This window comes from Triticum aestivum, chromosome 6B (genome assembly GCF_018294505.1).
Source record: "Triticum aestivum cultivar Chinese Spring chromosome 6B, IWGSC CS RefSeq v2.1, whole genome shotgun sequence".
In the NCBI taxonomy this organism is placed as follows: domain Eukaryota; kingdom Viridiplantae; phylum Streptophyta; class Magnoliopsida; order Poales; family Poaceae; genus Triticum; species Triticum aestivum.
Window position 1 is genome coordinate 262,911,413 of NC_057810.1, and position 22,602 is coordinate 262,934,014.

The 22,602-nt window shown below is 44.3% G+C and overlaps 1 protein-coding gene across 1 annotated transcript; it reads left to right on the top strand.

Annotated features, from left to right (window-relative positions):
- Positions 1 to 514: 514 nt before the first annotated feature.
- LOC123139157 (60S ribosomal protein L36-2-like) lies at positions 515 to 1,960 on the top strand. Its single transcript, XM_044558958.1, has 3 exons — positions 515 to 523; positions 719 to 918; positions 1,902 to 1,960. The coding sequence occupies exons 1-3, from the start codon at positions 515 to 517 to the stop codon at positions 1,939 to 1,941; spliced, it is 249 nt and encodes an 82-aa protein (XP_044414893.1). The 3' UTR covers positions 1,942 to 1,960.
- Positions 1,961 to 22,602: the final 20,642 nt, after the last annotated feature.

The window sequence follows — 22,602 nt, forward strand, 5'->3', positions numbered from 1 at the left end:
GGTGGACAAGGCAAAAAAGGCCTCCATCACAACATGGAAAATACATTGGCATGTGGACTGGAATGTGGCTTCATTTAACAACAACAGTTTCACACAGAAAACAGAGCTGAATTCATTGAGATATTTGCATTGCTAGCTACATTTCAGTGCCAAATTTCACCAATTTAAGCAAAACTACCGTTTAGCTAGCTACAGTTCAGTGCCATATTTCACTGGATTAAAATAAGCACATACACATAACTGACAACACACATACACATCACTGATTTAACAAAATTTGCACACAACTCAGTAGCACTTCATCATCATATAAAGTATATTAGCAGCAGTACAAATAAAGAGACATGATCAAAGTACTTCATAATAAACCCAAGCAACTTCATAATAAATCACTAGTCCTACTTATTGATGGTTTCTAAATCATTTATTTGATCGATAACAAATAGCCTTGTCCTGCACAAAATCTTTGTCCTCAGCTGTAAACTGAACTATTGTCAGGTCATGTTGTCAGGTCATGTTGAAAGTAAAATAGGACCTTGCTATGTTTGGGACCAAATTGTTATTTGGCTATTCTAGCTGGCTTTTTTTAGCGAATTGTAACTTGTGTGAAGCTGAAACAAAGTTAACTTACATGCTCCTATATGCTCAGCTGAATTATTATAACATGTCTATCCAGTTTGCAGTTATTCTTACAATGTTATCTTGGCATATTTTGCAGAAAGGTACCAAGAGGGTGCAATTTGTTAGGAACTTGATTAGGGAGGTTGCTGGATTCGCTCCCTATGAGAAACGTATCACTGAGCTTCTTAAGGTTGGAAAGGACAAGCGTGCACTCAAGGTCGCCAAGAGAAAGCTTGGTACTCACAAGAGAGCAAAGAAGAAGAGAGAGGAGATGTCAAGTGTCCTTAGGAAGATGAGGTGTGTAACCACTCTGACTCACCATTTATATTATGAACATTATTTTTCTGACCATGTTCATTAGGTTTTGCTTGATTGAATTACAGATGGTTGTATGATTATAAGAGTCACACCTGTGTGCGGGATGGTCTCAAGTCAAGTTAACAATATCTGCCAAAACCTAATACAAATGAATCATATGAATAAAAATGATTGATGCAGAATCCAAAATGGCAACTGGCATACATTGCTAGCAAAGTACTATTTCAATTGATCAGAGTTTTGAGTTAGCTCTGTGGCAAAACAATGTTAAGCACGCTTTATAAGCACGCTTTCAGCACTAATTTAAGCTGTTGCCAACTTCTGCAGAACTTAAACTTGGCTTGCTGACTAAATAATACTACCTCCGATCTATAATAAGTGTCGCAGTTTCGAACTAACCCCGGTTCAAAACTGCAATACTTATTTTGGATCGGAGGGAATACTACGTTAAGTTGCCTTCTGCTATTTGATCTCACAACTTTTTCTTCCAAGTACTGAATTTGACTTGTATCATTTGTAAGAATTGTGGACTCTTCATTCCAGCCCCAAATATCTACTGTGTATCATATTTTTTGCTTATGTCACACATTATCTTTATTGGTTAAGCTAAGGAACTCTCCCTTGTGTGCAGAAAAATAGTGCCCATCAGGACCAAAACAATTAAAGCCAGTCAAAAGGATTAGTAGAAATCGAGGCCCTCGCCTGACATGCATCTAGTCGAGGGCATTGGTCGCACGCTCAATTGAAATAGTACTTTGCTAGCAATGTATGTCAAGTTAACAATCGAAGTGCATACAGAAAACACAGAATTAATGCAGAATCCAAAATGCAAAGTGTTCTTTTGGTTTTTCTTTTTTCTGACCATGTTCATGTCTTCTACTTTCAGGCAAAAATAGTTGCAATTCTGTTTTGCTGCAACAGTTGGTATATAAATGACTAAAATGTTCTCACGTGATATGCAGGTCTGCTGGTGGTGGTGGTGCTGGTGACAAGAAGAAATAGAGATGGGGCTCACGGGGGATGCGAGGGGGAGAGGGGGAGAGGAGGAGGGGGAGCTCACGGGGGCGACGAGGTCCGGGTGGTGGTGTGGGTGCTCCGGCGACGGTGGTGTGGACGGGGCGGCGTCCGGGCCACCGGCGACGAGGGCGGCGGGGCGATGGCGAGTCGGCCTGGCCACCAGAGTCGGCCGGGCGAGGTCAACGGCGAGCGCCCCCTCTTCCTCCTCCTTCTCCGTGGGGAAAGCGGCGGGGCGGCGGCGTCGGGAGAGGAGAGGGCGGCGTCGCAGCGTCTCACGGCGTCGGGGCGGCGTCGCGGCGTCGGGGCAGCGTCGAGGCGGCGGGGCAGCGGCGTCGGGAGAGGAGAGGAGAGGGGAAGGGGATCGAGGGCGAGGGCGAGAAGGGGATCGAGGGCCGGGGAGGAAAAATATGGATGGGGGCACAATACTAATGGCGCACCACCCCCCGGTGCGCCATAAGTATATCCACACTAATGGCGCACCTCACCCTGGTGCGCCATTAGTATTTTTTTTTGATTTCTGCTCGAGCCAACAGGTTATCTCCCACCTGACCTGATCCACACCAAGTCCCCTCTACTAGCTCGACTGGTCAGTAGCCAGTTCTCACACCAGGAGGTCCTGGGTTCGACTCCCAGGCTCCACAAATTTTTTTTATCATTTAAAAAGCTGTTTGATACTTATTTATGTTTAAATATGTTCAAACTTGTTTAAATAATAACAGTAATATTTTTTTATAAGACAGTAGCATTTAAAAAGCTGTTTGATACTTATTTTTTTATAAGACGGTGCGCGGGGTGCGGGGGGTCGGCGGCGGCGGTTGGGTAGGGGAATCGAGGGTGCGGTGGGTCGGCGGCGGCGGCCGGTGGACTTGGGGGGTGCTCGGCGCCGAGGGGGACCGGATCTGGCGAGGTGGGATAGCGGTCGAGATGGAGGGGGATCGGGGTGGGCTCCACAAATTTTTTTTTAGCATTTAAAAAGCTGTTTGATACTTATTTGTGTTTAAATATGTTCAAACTTGTTTAAATAATAACAGTAATATTTTTTTATAAGACAGTAGCATTTAAAAAGCTGTTTGATACTAATTTTTTTTATAAGACGGTGCGCGGGGTGCGGGGGGTCGGCGGCGGCGGTTGGGTAGGGGAATCGAGGGTGCGGGGGGTCGGCGGCGGTGACCGGTGGACTGGGGGGTGCTCGGCGGCGAGGGGGGCCGGATCTGGCAAGGTGGGATAGCGATCGAGATGGAGGGGGATCGAGATCGAGTGTCCATGAAATTTAAAAATATTCATGATAGTTCAAAAAGTACCCATGAAATACAATCGAGAAATGAAGGCTACGATTTAAATACAATCGATCTTAGCTAGCTATCTGTTCACAATCTTCTTGCCCTTCTTTTTCGCAAATGGAGTTCTTCTGTGGAACGGACGTCCTTTAGGTAGGGTGGTCCTGCTTCTTCTTGTGGTGTATGCTGCTACTTCATCATCGTCGTCATGTTCGATCCTCGGGTCGCCGTACTTGTCGAAGTCTTGCTCATTGGCTACTCCATCCATTCCGATGATCTTCCTTTTGCCTCTCCTCACGACAACACGACTGGGCTTTGGCGGGTCGGTAATGAAGAAGCATTGGTCCACTTGGGAAGCCAGTACCCATGGCTCATTTTTCGCGGTGACGTTTGCGCCCGCGGTCTTGGATTTGGCTTCGGGTATAACCATGGTGGTGAAATACCGGTCTTCTTTTATGACGTTCTTGGCCCATCTGACACGGAACATCGGGACCTTCTCTCCAGCGTAGCTCAGCTCCCAGATCTCCTCGATCCTTCCGTAGTATCTGTCCTTGTCGTTACCGGTGTAGGATTCCATCGTTACCCCGGAGTTCTGATAACCATCGCTCTTCATGTCCTTGGCCTCGGTGTAGAATGTGTAGCCGTTGATATCGTACGCCTCATAGGTCATCAGGTTGTGCTCGGCGCCCTGTGACAAGGCGAATATGAGTTGTTCTTCCGCGGAAGAATCCTCATGTAAAGGGTACGACAGAAGCTTATGCTTGAACCAACGCGTGAAACATGAGTTGTGCTCTTTGAGTATATCTCCGTCCGTCCTCTGTTGGCCTTGGTCATTGTACGTCTTTTTAATAAAGGTTTTGTGCTCTACCAACCAAGGATCGACCACGTCTATGTGTTGTAGCGCGACTAGGTTTGCTCTTTCAAAGTCGGCGAGTCGACCCTCGAAGTCGACATGCATTTCGCGGCGACCCTCACGGTGACCCCATCCAGTGAGCCTGCCGAGGTGCCTGTTGACGGGCAGACCAACGGGGTTCTCGATGCCTAGATAATTCGTGCAGTAGGAGATGCACTCTTCGGTCAGAAAGCCCCTGGCTATGCTTCCTTCTGGACGTGACATGTTGCGAACGTATCCTTTGATGACACCATTCATCCTTTCGAACGGCATCATGCTGTGCAGGAACGTCGGCCCGAGTTGGATGATATCCTCCACTATATGGACCAGCAGATGCACCATAACATCGAAGAATGCGGGCGGGAAGTACATCTCAAGCTCGCATAGTATCACCACGATCTCTTCCTGTAGCCTTCTGAGTTGCCTCACGCAAATCGACTTCCGAGAGATGACGTCGAAGAAGTTGCATAGGCCAAATAGCGTTTCACGGACGTGCGCGTCCATGATCCCACGGATTGCAACTGGAAGTATCTGCGTCATCAGCACGTGACAGTCGTGAGACTTCATCCCGCTGAACTTCTGCTTCGCTGGGTCTAGGTATCTGCTTATCTTCCCCGCGTAACCGTAAGGAAGTTTTACTCCTAGGAGGCAGGTGAAAAACTGCTCGATCTCCTCCTGACTTAGAGTGAAGCACGCGGGAGGGTAGTCATTTCCGGTCTTCTTGGCCTTTTTGCCTTTGCGACGACTTTCTGTGTCCTGCTTCGCCTCATCATCATCATCATCATCATCATCATCATCATCATCATCATCATCATCATCATATATAGCGTGAAGCTCCTGCCTGATGCCCATTGATTTCAAGTCTGCCCTTGCTTTCGGCCCATCTTTGGTCCTCTCTGGCATGTTGAGCAGGGTACCAAGCAGACTCTCGCACCCATTCTTCGTGATATGCATGACATCAAGGCTGTGAGGCACACGGTGGATCTTCCAGTACGGCAAGTCCCAGAAAACAGACCTCGTTTTCCATACCTTCAGCAGCGGCTCTGGTGCCTTTCGCTTCTTTCCCGGCTCTGGCGCCTTTTGCTTCTTTCCCGGCAGTGGGCAGTCTTTCCAATTTTTCAACAGCTTGTCTATTTCCTCGCCGCTCCTCGTACACGGGCGTTTTCGGGGTTCGGTTTCACCATCGAACAGATCCTTGCGTTTCCTCCACGGGTCATCGTCGCGAAGCCACCTTCGATGTCCCATGAACACGGTTTTCGAAGACCCGGGATCTCTATCTAGCTGGCGATACGTTGTGTCATCCATGCACCTTACGCATCCAGAAAATCCGTGGACTACCTGCCCCGCAAGATATCCGTAACCGAGATAGTCGTGCACCGTCGTGAGCAGTGCGGCTCTCATAGGGAAATATTCTTTCTCTGCGGCGTCCCACGTATTGGCTGGCGTTTTCCACAGCGTGTCAAGCTCCTCTTTCAGCATCCCCAGATACAGATTGATGTCGTTCCCTGGTTGTTTCGGCCCTTCAATTAGCATACTCATGTGAATGTACTTCCTCTTCATGCACAACCAGGGGGGAAGGTTGTACATCCACACAAACACAGGCCAGGTGCTATGTGTGCTTCTCTGGCTGCCAAACGGATTGACTCCATCGGTGCTCGCGCCCAGCACAATGTTCCTTGGATCGTTCCCAAATTCTGGGTATTCGAAGTTCAATGCTTGCCACTGGCTCGCATCCTTAGGGTGACTCAGCATCTTGTCTTTTTTATCTATCTCCGGATCATTTGCGTCATCTTCTCGCTTCTTCTCCTCCCTATCCGCGTGCCAACGTAGGAGCTTTGCTACCTTAGGATCCGCGAAATACCGCTGCAGACGAGGAGTGATCGGAAAGTACCACACCACTTTTCGAGGAGCTTTCTTCCTCTTCTTGTATCGAGTGACACCGCACACCGGACATATTGTAGACTCCGCGTGCTCGTCCCGATAAATGATGCAATTGTTCATGCACACATGGTATTTCACGTGCGGTAAATCCAGAGGACACACGATTTTCTTCGCCTCCTCCAAACTGGTCCGGCACTTGTTCCCCTTGGGAAGACGTTCGTGCCAGAATGACATGTTCTCGTCGAAGCATGCGTCGGTCATTTTGTGTTTTACCTTCATCTCCAGGGCCATGAGCGTTACTTTCAGGCGGGTATCCTCGGGCCTGCATCCTTCATACAATGGAGTAACCGCGTCTAACTCAAGTTGATCCATCTTGGCTTTCTCTCGGGCGGCAGCTCTTGCGTTATCCATCTGCTTGAGAAGCAGCTCTTGAATATGAGGGTCCTGCACCCAGCCCATCGATGGTCCAGCGTCGTCTGCTCCGCCGGCATCATCATCTTCATGATCATGCCCGTTGCCTGCTCCGGCATCTTCCTCATCATCATGTCCTGCATCTTCTACATGATGACTGTGTACAGCATCACAGTCGTGATCATCTCCTGGGGATTCTTCGTCTTCTCGCCCGCCCAAGCCGCGGTGGTTGTCTTGCTGCCCTTCCTCATTTCTTGCCCGGCCCACATGGACGACTTCGTAGTCATCTTCATCACCTTGCCACCGATAGCCATCCATGAAACCACGCAACAGCAGGTGGTCCCGCACCTGCCCGGAATCCGGGTCCACAATAAGGCTCTTCAGCTTGCATCTTCGACACGGACATCTTATCTCCGTCTCGTTCTTTTGAAGCATCTCGGCCTTCGCGGACCTCAAAAACCTATTCACGATGCCTTCGGTCATCGTGCGGACCATGGTCGCCTGCGGGGTAGAGCAAAACGATATTTTAGAACCAAACAAAAATTTGGCATGACCTTCCCTAAAAATAGGACCAAAAAGAATGCTTAATGCCAAAATTCTTGCCGAAACGGAAATGAATCAACATTCCGGCAAAATATTGGCAACTATCGCATATCAAATACCGGTACACCTCCAAACACAAACACATATGCAACACCACAAACATATGCAACACCACGAACATACATAGATCTAGCTAGGCCGTAAAAAGTGCATGTGCACATTGTTGTAAGGAGAACAACCTAAATATAGCTTCCCCCCTTACTTACCTATTAAAACAAGGTAATTTAACCACTTAATTTGAATGAATCTATGGTGGAAATGAGGTGAAAAAGAGGAGGCACCCGAGACAAGGAGGAGGTGGAGAGAATGAAGTGGGGAGAAAGTGAGTGTGTGGGTAGGAGAGGCTCTCCCAAATATCTTGTTGCTGCCCACTTACTAATGGCGCACCTCTTGCATGCTGCGCCATTAGTACTTACAACTACTAATGGCGCACTTGGGCAGGATGCGCCATTAGTATGTTTGGATAGGCGCACTAGTTCAAAAAAAAATCCTATACTAACGGCGCACCCACTGCCTGGTGCGCCATTAGTAGTTACAACTACTAATGGCGCACTTGGGCAGGATGCGCCATTAGTATGTTTGGATAGGCGCACTAGTTCAAAAAAAAATTCTATACTAATGGCGCACCCGCTGCCTAGTGCGCCATTAGTAGTTACAACTACTAATGGCGCACTTCGCCGGGATGCGCCATTAGTATGTTTGGACAGGCGCACTAGTTAAAAAATTTTTTTGATACTAATGGCGCACCCGTAGCATGGTGCGCCATTAGTTGTTTAAACTCTAATGGCGCATCAGATTGTGGTGCGCCATTAGTATATACTAATGGCGCACCATCTTTCTGGTGCGCCATTAGTGTCAATCCCATCTATAGCCATTTTCCTAGTAGTGACATTAACCGCGTTAAGTTAATGCTTCCGCTTTCGGTCTACCGAGGGTACGTGGACACACTCTCCCCCTCTCGTTGCTATGCATACGCTAGATAGATCTTGCATGAGCATAGGAATTTTTTTGAAATTGCATGCTTGGTTTCCCAACAGTGGCATCCGAGCCAGGTCTATGCATAGATGATATGCACGAGTAGAACACAAAGGGTTGTGGGCGGTGATCGTCATACTGCTTACCACCAATGTATTATTTTGATTTGGTAGTATTGTTGGATGAAGCGGCCTGGACCAACCTTACATGACCGCGTTCATGAGACCAATTCCACCGACAAACATGGAAATAGTTTTGCATAAAGGTGGCTGGCGGTTGTCTATTTCTCCCACTTTAGTTGAATCAAATTTGACTGCAGTCGGTCATTGTGAAGGTTAAAACAGAAAACTTGATAAATCACCATTGTGATTTTTGTGCCGTAGGTATGTACGGTTCATGCTAGTAGCCCGTAGCAAGACATGATGTGATATAAAGATGGTTTTATGAGATGATCATGTTTTGTAAAAGTTATCGGCAACTGGCAGGAACCATATGGTTGTCGCTTTATTGTATGAAATACAAGCGCTATTTAATTGCTTTATTTTATCACTAAGTGGTAGCGATAATCGTAGAAGCAATGGTTGGCGAGACGACCACGATGCTATGATGGAGATCAAGGTGTCAAGCCTGTGATGATGGACATCATGCCGTTGCTTCGGTGATGGAGATCACGAGCACAAGATGATGATGGACATATCATGTCACATATTTTGATTGCATGTGGTGTTTATCTTTTATGCATCTTATTTTGCTTAGTACGGCGGTAGCATTATAAGATGATCCCTTACTAAATTTCAAGGTATAAGTGTTCTCCCCGTGTATGCACCGTTGCGAAAGTTCTTCATGCTGAGACACCACGTGATGATCGGGTGTGATAAGCTCTACGTTCAAATACAACGGGTGCAAGCCAGATTTGCACATGCGGAATACTCGGGTTAAACTTGACAAGCCTAGCATATACAGATATGGTCTCGGAACACTGGAGACGGAAAGGTCGGACGTGAATCATATAGTAGATATGATCAACATAGTGATGTTCACCATTGAAGAGTACTCCATCTCACATGATGATCGGACATGGTTTAGTTGATTTGGATCACGTATCATTTAGATGATTAGAGGTATGTCTATCTAAGTGGGAGTACTTAAGTAATATGATTAATTGAACTTAATTTATCATGAACTTAGTCCTGATAGTTTTTTGCATATCTATGTTGTAGATCAATGGCCCGTGCTACCATTCCATTAAATTTTAATGCATTCCTAGAGAAAGCTAAGTTGAAAGATGATGGCAGCAACTACACGGACAGGGTCCGTAACTTGAGGATTATCCTCATTTCTGCACAGAAGAATTATGTCCTTGATGCACCGCTCGGTGCAAGGCCTGCTGAAGGAGTAGAAGTTGACGTTGTGAATGCCTGGCAAGCTCGATTTGATGACTACTTGTTAGTTCAGTGTGCCATGCTTTGTGGCTTAGAATCAGGAGTTCAAAGACGTTTTGAACGTCATGGACCATATGAGATGTTCTAGGAGTTGAAGTTGATATTTCAAGCAAATGCCCGAGTTGAGAGATATGAAGTCTCCAACAAGTTCTATAGGTGCAAAATGGAGGAGAACAGTTCTGTTAGTGAGCACATACTCAGAATGTCTGGGTACCATAATCACTTGACTCAGCTGGGAGTTAGTCTTCCAGATGATTGTGTCATTGACAGAGTTCTTCAATCACTGCCACCAAGCTAAAAAGGCTTCGTGATGAACTACAATATGCAAGGCATGAATAAGACAATTCCCAAGCTCTTCGCGATGCTAAAGGATGCGGAGGTAGAAATCAAGAAGGAGCATCAAGTGTTGATGATTAACTAGAGCACTAGTTTCAAGAAAAAGGGCAAGAGTAACTAGATGGGGAACTTCAAAAATACCGACAAGCAAGTATTTGGCGGATAAGAAGGATGGCAAGGTGAACAAAGGTATATTTGGAATACATGTTATTGATGTGTACTTTACTAATTCTTGTAGTAGTGTCTGGGTATTTGATACTGGTTCGGTTGCTCATATTTGTAACTCGAAGCAGGGACTACGGATTAAACGAAGATTTCCTAAGGACGAGGTGACGATGCACGTCGGAAGTGGTTCCAAGGTTGATGTGATCGCCGTCAGCATGCTACCTCTACATCCACCTTCGGGATTAGTTTTAGACCTGAATAATTGTTATTTGGTGCCAGCGTTGAGCATGAACATTATATTTGGATCTTGTTTAGTGTGAGACGGTTATTCATTTAAATCAGAGAATAATGGTTGTTCTATTTATATGAGTAATATCTTTGATGGTCATGCACCCTTCAAGAGTGGTCTATTTCTGTTGAATCTTGATCGTGATGATACACATATTCATAATATTGATGCCAAAAGATGCAAAGTTGATAATGATAGTGCAACTCATTTGTGGCACTGCCGTTTGCGTCATATCGGGTGTAAAGCGCATGAAGAAACTCTATAAAGATGGACTTTTGGAATCACTTGATTATGGATCATTTGATACTTGCGAACCGTGCCTTATGGGCAAGATAACTAAAACTCCGTTCTCTGGAACAATGGAATGAGTTATAGACTTGTTGGAAATAATTCATACTGATGTATGCGGTCCAATGAGTGTTGATGCTCGTGGCAGGTATCGTTATTTTCTGGCCTTCACAGATGATTTGAGCAGATATGGGTATATCTACTTAATGAAACACAAGTCTGAAACATTTGAAAAGTTCAAAGAATTTCAGAGTGAAGTGGAGAATCATCATAACAAGAAAATAAAGTTTCTACGATCTGATCGTGGAGGACAATATTTGAGTTACGAGTTTGGCCTTCATTTAAAACAATGTGGAATAGTTTCACCGCTCAGGCCACCTAGAACACCACACCGTAATGGTGTGTCCGAACATCATAACCGCACTTTATTGGATATGGTGCGATCTATGATGTCTCTTAATGATTTACCCCCGTTTGGCAGGGGGCACCCCAAAGGCACGACGGTTATTCTTAGCCATGTGCGGTACCCCCCTCCACCATTTACTCCTTCGATTGTATCATCGTAGTGCTTAGGCGAAGCCCTGCGCGGATCACATCACCAACACCGTCATCACGCCGTCGTGCTGACGGAACTCATTGACTCCATCGACACTCTGCTGGATCAAGTGTTCAAGGGACGTCATCGAGCTGAACGTGTGCAGAACTCGGAGGTGTCGTACGTTCGGTACTTGATCGGTTGATTCGATAAGACATTCCACTACATCAACCGCGTTAAGTTAATGCCTCCGCTTTTGGTCTATGAGGGTATGTGGACACACTCTCCCCCTCTTGTTGCTATGCATCTCCTAGATAGATCTTGCGTGAGCGTAGGAATTTTTTTGAAATTGCATGCTATGTTTCCCAACACACGCAACAACGCATTATCGACGGTCTTGTCCAAGATCCTCATTGGAACAAACTCATCCATCACTTTTCACTTGAGGACAAGGCGTGGAAGTCTGGCCTTTGATGGATGACGGAGGACATGGCCTTGTGGTAAGGCATCATGGCCTTGAGAAACTTGCGCTTTATCCAATTGTCATCTGTATCCTTGCTCCCATGATCTCGGAGTGAGATTGCGAGAGTAGTTAATCTTCGATAAAGCTCTTGAGGTTCTTCATCGTCAATCATGGCAAACTCATAGGCTTCATCTTGCACCACTTCAAAGTTTGAGCGTTGAATACTTGCACTTCCCTTTTACAAGGATACAACATGCTCCCATGCCTCCTTGGCCACAGTGAAGGGACGGAGATGCACAATATCTTTGGGAGGAATAGCTTCTTGGAGAATGAAGAGAGCGGACTCGTTGAATTGATGATCTGTGGCTTCTCTTGGAGTGAAGTTTCTTGGATCGTGCGGGTAGAAACCTTGCTCAATAATTCTCCAAAGGTTAGTAGAACTATGATTTATATGACGTTTAAAGCGATACACCCAAGCGGCAAAATCCTCATTTTTCACAAGCTTAGGAGGCGGACCAACATGATTCATATGCGTGGAAGGGACCGGTCCTCCATAGGCTAGGGGAGGCTCAACATGGGCAAGGATGCCACTCCCACACCTACCACTAGGCAAAGGAACTTGCTCACTACTAGCTTCCCCCTTTTTGGAGTTAGCATCCGCCACCTTGTTAGTGGGATCAACCACATCCAACAGTTCGGTGGATAATTTAAGAACATCAAGAAACTCCTTAAACATGCCTTTAACCTCGGCCGTCATGGAGGTTCTCAATGTGTCCAAAGCCGCATTGAACTCCTCATGAGAGACCGAGGACCCTCCATCGGCCGTAGACGAAGAAGGATTCACACCGGGGTGTTCCTCCCCCTCGTCAACCATACTCTTCGGATGGTAAAGTCCTTAATAAAGAGACGAGGATATGATACCAATTGAAAGGATCGATATGGTTGACTAGAGGGGGTGGTGAATATGCAACTAACAATTTTTAGCTTTTCTTTACCAAATTAAACTTAGCATCAAAGTAGGTTGTCTAGAAGTGCAACTAGGTGAGCAACCTATATGATGCAACAACAACAAGCACACAAGCAAGCACGCGATACAACACAATGAAAGATTGCACAAGTAAAGGTAAGAGATAACCAAGATTGGATCCGGTGGAGACGACGATGTGTTACCGAAGTTCCTTCCCTTTGGGAGGAAGTACGTCTCTATTGGAGCGGTGTGGAGGCACAATGCTCCCCAAGAAGCCACTAGGGCCACCGTATTCTCCTCACGCCCTCACACAATGCGAGATGCTGTGATTCCACTATTGGTGCCCTTGAAGGCGGCGACCGAACCTTTATAAACAAGGTTGGGGAAATATCCACAACTTAATTGGAGGCTCCCAACGACACCACGAAGCTTCACCACAATGGAATATGGCTATGAGGTGACCTCAACTATCTAAGATGCTCAAACACCCAAGAGTAACAAGATCCGCAAGGGATTAGTGGGGGGAATCAAATTTCTCTTGGTGGAAGTGTAGATCGGGGCCTTCTCAACCAATCCCTAGAAAATAAACAAAGTTTGATTGGCTAGGGAGAGAGATCGGGCGAAAATGGAGGTTTGAACAACATTGGAGCTTGGGGAGGGAAGAGGTGGTCTTCATGGGGAAGAAGACCCCCTTTATATAGTGGGGGAAAAGATCCAACCGTTATCCCCTCACTCAGCCCACGCGGTGTGGTACTACTGCACACAGCCGTGGTACTACCACAAAGGGTTGCGGTACTACTGCTGCAGCTTGCGGTACTACCGCTTGCACGATAGTGGCCAGACGAGGACCTATTGCACTGGGCAACGAGTAGTAGAACCGCCGGAGCGGTACTACCGCGCCCCCCTACGGTACTACCGTAATGCAGGGCTCAATTGAAGCTGGAAATACACGGATTAAATAAAGTACTTTTGTAAATACTTCCGCTGAGTTCAGAGCTATGCAAAAATCCGAGACGGTACTACCGCTCACAGGGAGCGGTACTACCGCGTAGGGGCGGAAGTAAAAAATTACTTCTGCACCTACTTCTGCATGCGTCGGTGTCAGGGCTGGAGGCAGCGGTACTACCACTGACCAGGAACGGTACTACCGCTAGGCCCTCTAGTACTACGATGCCTTGAGCGGTACTACCGCACCCCATAGACACTTTTACATATGCCAACCTTCATTTCACAGAGACAAAGATAAACAGACGATGCTCCATTGATGCGAAGGAAAGGTGGTGCAAAGGAATAGATGTGTACGTGTTGATTCCACCCTAACCTTCCCAAAGCGGACCCCCTCTTAATAGTACGGCTTTCCTACGACTCAAATCCACCAAAAAGAACCATAGAGAATAGCCGTCTTCTACAGGCTCCGAGGGGCACCGAATCGTCTTGTGCCTAGATAAGAAATATCTGAAATGCTCAGTGCACACATCAATCACCAAAACCACTTAGGGAGAAATATGCCCTTACACCAGGTCTATGCGCAGATGGCATGCATGAGTAGAACACAAATAGTTGTGGGCGATGATCGTCATACTGCTTACCACCAATGTCTTATTTTGATTCGGCGGTATTGTTTGATGAAGCAGCCCGGACCAACCTTACATGACCATGTTCATGAGACTGGTTCCATCGACAGACATGCAACTAGTTTTGCATACAGGTGTTTGGCAGGTGTCTGTTTCTCCTACTTTAGTTGAATCAAATTTGACTACGGTCGGTCCTTGTTGAAGGTTAAAACATCAAACTTGATAAATCACTGTTGTGGTTTTTGTACCATAGGTAAGAACTGTTCTTACTAGAAGCCTGTAGCAGCCACGTAAAACTAGCAACAACAAAGTAGAGGATGTCTAACCTATTTTTGCAGGGCATATTGTGATGTGATATGGTCAAGACATGATGTGAACGTTATTGTATGAGATAATCATGTTTTCTAAAAGTTATCCGCAACCGGCAGGAGCCTTATCGTTGTCTCTTTATTGTATGAAATGCAAATGCCATGTAATTGCTTTAATTTATCACTATGCATTAGCGATAGTTGTAGAAACAATAGTTGGCGAGACGACCACGATGGAGATCAAGGTGTCAGGTTGGTGACAATGGAGATCATGACAATGCTTTGGAGATAGAGATCAAAAGCACAAGATGATGATGGCCATATCATGTCACATATTTTGATTGCATGTGATGTTTATCTTTATGCATCTTATTTTGCTTAGTACAGCGGTAGCATTATAAGATGATCCCTTAACTAAATTTCAAGGTATAAGTGTTCTCCCTGAGTATGTACCATTGCGATAGTTCGTCGTGCTGAGACACCATGTGATGATTGGGTGTGATAGGATCTACGTTCACATACAATGGGTGCAAGACAGTTTTGCACAAGCGGAATACTCGGCTTAAACTTGACGAGCCTAGCATGTAGAGACATGGCCTCAGAACACTGGAGACCGAAAGGTCGAATGTGAATCATATAGTAGATATGATCAACATAGAGATGTTCACCATTCATGACTACTCCATCTCACGTGATGATCGGACATGGTTTAGTTGATTTGGATCACGTATCATTTAGATGATATGAGGGATGTCTATCTAAGTGGGAGTCCTTAACTAATTTGATTAATTGAACTTAATTTATGATGAACTTAGTCCTGATAGTATTTGCATGTCTATGTTGTAGATAAATGGCCCGTGCTACCGTTCCCCTGAATTTTAATGCATTCCTAGAGAAAGCTAAGTTGAAAGATGATGGTAGCAACTACATGGACTGGGTTCGTAACTTGGGGATTACCCTCATCGTTGCATAGAAGAATTATGTCCTTGATGCACCACAAGGTGAAAGGCCTGCTGCAGGAGTAGATGCTGATGTTTTGAACGTCTAGCAAGCTCGATCTGATGACTACTCGATAGTTCAGTGCGCCATGCTTTATGGCTTAGAATTAGACTTCAAAGATGTTTTGAACGTCATGGAGCATATGAGATATTCCAAGAGTTGAAGTTAATATTTCAAGCAAATCTTTGAGTTGAGAGATATGAAATCTCCAACAAGTTCTATAGCTTCAAGATGGAGGAGAACAGTTCTGTCAGTGAACATATACTCAGAATGTCTGGATATCATAATCACTTGACTCAGCTGGGAGTTAATCTTCCACATGATAGTGTTATTGACAGAGTTCTCCAATCACTGCCACCAAGCTACAAAGGCTTCGTGATGAAATATAATATGCAAGGGATGGAGAAGACTATTGCCGAGTTCTTCGCAATCCTCAAAGCTACGGAGGTAGAAATCAAGAAGGAGCATCAAGTGTTGATCGTTAACAAGACCACTAGTTTCAAGAAAAATGGCAAGGGAAAGATAGGGAACTTGAAGAAGAATGGCAAGCAAGTTGCCACTCCCGAGAAGAAGCCCAAAGCTGGACCCAAGCCTGAAACTGAATGCTTGTACTACAAAGGGACTGGTCACTGGAAGCAGAACTGCCCCAAGTATTTGGCAGATAAGAAGGATGGCAAAGTGAACAAATGTATATTTGATATACATGTTAATGATGTGTACCTTACTAATGCTCGTAGTAGCGCCTGTGTATTTGATACTGGTTCGGTTGCTCATATTTGTAACTCGAAATAGGAGCTACGAATTAAACGAAGATTGGCTAAGGACGAGGTGACGATGCGCGTCGGGAATGGTTCCAAGGTCGATGTGATTGCCGTCGGCACGCTACCTCTACATCTACCTTTGGGATTAGTTTAGACCTAAATGATTATTATTTGGTGCCAATGTTGAGCATGAACATTATATCTAGATCTTGTTTAGTGTGAGACCATTATTCATTTAAATCAGAGAATAATGGTTGTTCTATTTATATGAGTAATATCTTTTATGTTCATGCACCTTTGAAGAGTGGTCTATTTCCATTGAATCTCGATCATAGTGATACACATATTCATAATATTGATGCCAAAAGATGCAAAGTTGATAATGATAGTGCAACATATTTGTGGCACTGCCGTTTAGGTCATATCGGTGCAAAGCGCATGAAGAAACTCCATGCAGATGGACTTTTGGAATCACTTGATTATGAATCATTTGATACTTGTGAACCGTGCCTCATGGGCACGACGACTAAAACTCCATTCTCCAGAACAATGGAGCAAGCCAATGAATTTTTGGAAATAACACATACCGATGTATGCGGTCCGATGAGTGTTGAGGCATGCGGCGGGTATCGTTATTTTCTAACCTTCACAGATGATTTGAGAAGATATGGGTATATCTACTTAATGAAACACAAGTATGAAACGTTTGAAAAGTTCAAAGAATTTCAGAGAGAAGTGGAGAATCACCATAACAACAAAATATAGTTTCTATGATCTGATTGCGGAGGAGAATATTTGAGTTACGAGTTTGGCCCTCATTTAAAACAATATGGAATAGTTTCACAACTCACGCCACCTGGAACACCACAACATAATGGTGTGTCTGAACATCATAACAGTACTTTATTAGATATGGTGCGATCTATGATGTCTCTTACCGATATACCACTATCGTTTTGGGGTTATGCATTAGAGATAGCTGAATTCACATTCAATAGCGCACCGTCTAAATCCGTTGAGACAACACCGTATGAACTGTGGTTTGGCAATAAACCTAAGATGTCGTTTCTTAAATTTTGGGGATGCGATGCTTATGTCAAAAGGCTTCATCCTGATAGGCTCGAACCCAAATCGGAGAAGTGCGTCTTCATAGGATACCCTAAGGGAACAATTGGGTACAACTTCTACCACAGATCCGAAGGCAAGATCTTTGTTGCCAAGAATGGAACCTTTTTGGAGAAGGTGTTTCTCTCAAAAGAAGTGAGTGGGAGGAAAGTAGAACTTGATGAGGTAATTGTACCTTCTCTCAAATTGGAAAGTAGCTCATCAGAGAAATCTGTTCCTGTGATGCCTACACCAACTAGAGAGGAAGCTAATGATGATGATCATGAAACTTCAGATCAAGTTACTACCAAACCTCGTAGGTCAACCAGAACACAATCGACACTAGACTGGTGTGGTAATCCTGTTCTGAAAGTCATGTTCCTAGACCATGGCGAACCTACGAACTACGAAGAAGCTATGATGTGCCCAGATTTTGATAAATGGCTTGAGGCCATGAAATCTGAGATAGGATCCATGTATGAGAACAAAGTGTGGACTTTGGTGGATTTGCCCGATGATCGGCGACCCATAGAGAATAAATGGATCTTCAAGAAGAAGACTGACGCTAATGGTAATGTTATTGTCTACAAAGCTTGACTTGTCGCAAAAGGTTTTCGACAAGTGTAAGGAGTTGACTACGATGAGACTTTCTCACCCGTAGCAATGCTTAAGTCTGTCCGAATCATGTTAGCAATTGCCGCATTTTATGATTATGGAATCTGCAAATGGACGTCAAAACTGCAATCCTTAATGGATTTCTAAAAGAAGAGTTGTATATGATACCACCAGAAGGTTTTATTGATCCTAATGGTGCTAACAAAGTGTGCAAGCTCCAATGATCCATCTATGAACTGGTGCAAGCATCTCAGAGTTGGAATATATGCTTCGATGAGGTGATCAAAGCATATGGTTTTATACAGACTTTCGGAGAAGCCTGTATTTACAAGAAAGTGAGTGGGAGCTCCGTAGCATTTCTAGTATTAATGTGGATGACATATTGTTGATTGAAAATGATGTAGAATTTCTGGATAGCATAAAAGGGTACTTGAATAAAAAAAATTCAATGAAAGACCTTGGTGAAGCTGCTTATATATTGGGCATCAAGATCTATAGAGATAGATCAAGACGCTTAATAGGACTTTCACAAAGCACATACCTTGACAAAGATTTGAAGAAGTTCAAAATGGATCACTCAAAGAAAGGGTTTTTGCCTGTGTTGCTAGGTGTGAAATTGAGTCAGACTCAATGGCAGACCACTGCAGAAGATAGAGAGAAAATGAAAGTCATTCCCTATGCCTCAGCCATAGGTTCTATCTTGTATGCTATGCTGTGTACCAGACCTGATGTGTGCCTTGCCATAAGTTTGGCAGGTAAGTACCAAAGTAATCCAGGAGTGGATCACTGGACAGCAGTCAAGAATATCCTGAAGTACCTGAAAAGGACCAAGGATATGTTTCTCGTTTATGGATGTGACAAAGAGCTCGTCGTAAATGGTTACGACAATGCTAGTTTTGACACTGATCCAGATGACTCTAAGTCACAAACGGGATACGTATTTATGTTGAATGGAGGAGCATGTTAGTTGGTGCAGTTCCAAGCAAAGTGTCGTGGCGGGATCTACGTGTGAAGCGGAGTACATAGCTGCTTTGGAAGCAGCAAATGAAGGAGTCTGGATGAAGGAGTTCATATCCGATCTAGGTGTAATACCTAGTGCATCGAGTCCAATGAAAATCTTTTATGACAATAGTGGAGCAATTGCCTTTTGCGAAGGGAATCCAGATTTGACAAAAGAACCAAACACATCAAGAGACACTTCAACTCCATCCGTGATCAAGTCAAGGCGGGAGAGATCGAGATTTGCAAGATACATACAGATCTGAATATAGCAGACCCGTTGACTAAGCCTCTTCCACGAGCAAAACATGATCAGCACCAAGACTCCTTGGGTGTTGGAATCATTACAATTCGATCTAGATTGTTGACTCTAGTGCAAGTGGGAGACTAAAGGAAATATGCCCTAGAGGCAATAATAAAGTTGTTATTTTATATTTCCTTATTACATGATAAATGTTTATTATTCATGCTAAAATTGTATTAACCAGAAACTTGATACATGTGTGGATACATAGACAAAATATTGTGTCCCTATTAAGCCTCTACTAGACTAGCTTGTTAATCAAAGATGGTTAAGTTTCCTAACCATAGACATGTGTTGTCATTTTATGAACGGGATCACATCATTAGGAGAATGATGTGATGGACAAGACCCATTCGTTATCTTAGCATTATGATTGTTCAATTTTATTGCTATTGCTTTCTTCATGTCAAATACATATTCCTCCAACTATGAGATTATGCAACTCCCGGATACAGAGGAATGCCTTATGTTCTATCAAACTTCACAACGTAACTGGGTGATTATAAAGATGCTCTATAGGTATCTCCGAAGGTGTTTGTTGGATTGGCATAGATCGAGATTAGGATTTGTCACTCTGAGTATCGGAGAGGTATCTCTAGGCCCTCTCGCTAATACACATCATAAGAAGCCTTGCAAGCAAAGTGACTAATGAGTTAGTCGTAGGATAATGTATTACGAACAAGTAAAGATACTTACCGGTAACGAGATTGAACTAGGTACGAAGATACCAACGATCGAATCTCGGGCAAGTAACATACCGATGACAAAGGGAATAACGTATGTTGTCATAACGGTTCGACCGATAAAGATCTTCGTAGAATATGTAGGATCCAATATGAGCATCCAGGTTCTGCTATTGGTTTATTGACCAGAGAGGTGTCTCGGTCATATCTACACAGTTCTCGAACCCATAGGCTCCGCACGCTTAACATTCGATGACGATTTTATATTATACGAGCTATGTGATTTGGTGACCGAATGTTGTTCGGAGTCCTGGATGAGATCACAGACATGACAAGGAGTCTCAAAATGGTCGAGAGGTAAAGATTGATATATAGGATGATAGTATCCGGACACTGGAAGTGTTTCGGAGTGTATCGGGTATTTATCGGAGTACCGGGGGGTTACCGGAACCCCCGGGGGAAAGATATAGGTCATATGGGCCATAAGAGCGGAGCACACTAGCCAACAAGGGGTGGTGCCCCCCATGGAAGGAGGCTGAGTGGGGGAAGGGAAAGTGGGGGTTCGGCCCCCCTTTCCTTCTCTCCTTCATCTTCCCTTTTCCCCTCCGGCAAATATGGAAGGGCCGAGGGAGGTCAAATTTGGGAGGACCCCAAGTAGGATTCCTCCTACTTGGGGCCCACCCTTGCTGCTCCCCTCCCCCTCCCACCTATATATATGTGGGGATGGGGCACCTGGAACACACGACATCTATTGTTAGCCATGTGCGGCGCCCCCTCTGCAGTTTACACCATCGGTCATATTCTTGCGTGCTTAGGAAAATCACTGCACGAATCACTTCACCATCACCGTCACCACACCGTCATGCTGATGGTACTCATCTACTACCTTGACACCTTGCTAGATCAAGAAGGCGAGGGACATCACCAAGATGAACGTGTGCAGAACTCGGAGGTGTCGTACATTCGGTACATGATCAGTTGGAGCTAGAGAAAGTTCGACTACAACATCCGCGTTGTCATATGCTTCTGGTTTTGCTATACGAGGGTATGTAGTCACACTCTCCCACTCTCATTGCAATGAATCTCCTAGATAGATCTTGCTTGAGCTTAGGATTTTTTTTGAAATTGCATGCTATGTTCCCCAACACGGAGGCCATCTTCATCATCCTGGTGGCCACCATGATGAGAAGGGAGTAGTCCACCCTTGGAGCTGAGGGTTTGTACTAGTAGCTATGTGTTTCATCTCTCTCTCTCGTCTTCTTGACTTGGCACGATCTTGATGTATCACGAGCTTTGTTAATATAGTTGGATCATATAGTGTTTCTCCCTCTCTATCTTGTTGTGATGAATTGAGTTTTTCCTTTGAGATTTCGTCATTATCGAACTGAACGATTTTATGGATTTGAGAGAACTTGATGTATGTCTTGCTATGAATACCCGTGGTGATAATGGGGTATCATATTGATTCACTTGATATATGTTTTGGCACTCAACTCATGGATTCCTGAGGTGACATTGGGGTAATCTATGCCTAGAGGTTGATGCATGTTCTCGTCCTTGTTTCTTCGGTAGAAATCTTGGGGTTGAGGTTTTTTTGTGTTGGATTGAGTATTATGAATCTGAAATTGTTTGATGCATATCGTATAATCAACTCATGGATACTCGCGGTGACATTGGAGTATCAAGGTGACATTAGAGTTGGTTGATGTGTATCATATGGTATTAATTTTAGTACGAACTCTAGGGTTGTTTGTGACACTTATAGGGATATCTCAAAAGATTAACCGGAAAGAATAACTTTGAGGTGGTTTCGTACCCTACAAACAATTTCTTCTTATGTTCTCCACTAGATAAGAACTTTGGAGCGATTCTTCATCGCACACTGGGGGGGGGGGGTGATATGATCCTGTTATATTAGAATTGTTGAGAGATTGCACTAGTGAAAGTATGAACCCTAGGCCTCATTTTCAAGCATAGCAATACCTTTTGTGCTCACTTTTGTTACTTGCTACCTTGCTGTTTTTTTATTGTTCCTATTACCGAAATCAATATCTACTATCATTACTACACTTGTATCACCATCTCTTCGCTGAACTAGTGCACCTATACAATTTACTATTGTATTTGGTGTGTTGGTGACACAAGAGACTCTTTGTTATTCGGTTGCAGGGTTGTTTCACAGAGACCATATTCATCCTACGCCTCCAACGAATTGATAAATCTTAGGTCATCCACTTGAGGGAAAATTGCTACTGTCCTACAAAACTCTGTGCTTGGAGTCCCAACATGAGTCTACAAGAACGAGTTGTGTGGTAGACATCAAGCTCTTTTCTGGCGCCGTTGCCGAGGAGGTGAGTGCTTGAAGGTATATCTTTAGATATCAACTAAATCTTTTAGTTTCTTGTTTCATAACTAGTTTGGTTTATAAAATAAAACTACAAAAAATGGAATTGAGGTGGCCTCATATTATTCGTCTTTATCATGTATTTCCTGAAAATGATGGAAAGGAAGATTTTGCTCAATTGATAGAAGAAGAATTGAATAATGTTTGGCATAAAATCTTTGAATGATGAGCACAATTGCAATGTTGCTAGTATTAATTCTTTGAATATCCATGATGCTAGTGATATGCAAATCCATAAGCTTGGGGATGCTATGTTTGATGAAGATGATAGTTTTAGCCCCCAAGTTTTGGTGAGAAAATTTATTATGATGATTGCATGCATGCCTCCTATTTATGATAATTATATTGATGAAAGTGGGTTTGGAAGAGTG

What these genes read in the sequence shown, in the direction of transcription:
- LOC123139157 (XM_044558958.1), top strand. An exon ending in AGTGTCCTTAGGAAGATGAG is followed by an intron (nt 919 to 1,901) that starts GTGTGTAACCAC and finishes CGTGATATGCAG; the next exon opens with GTCTGCTGGTGGTGGTGGTG.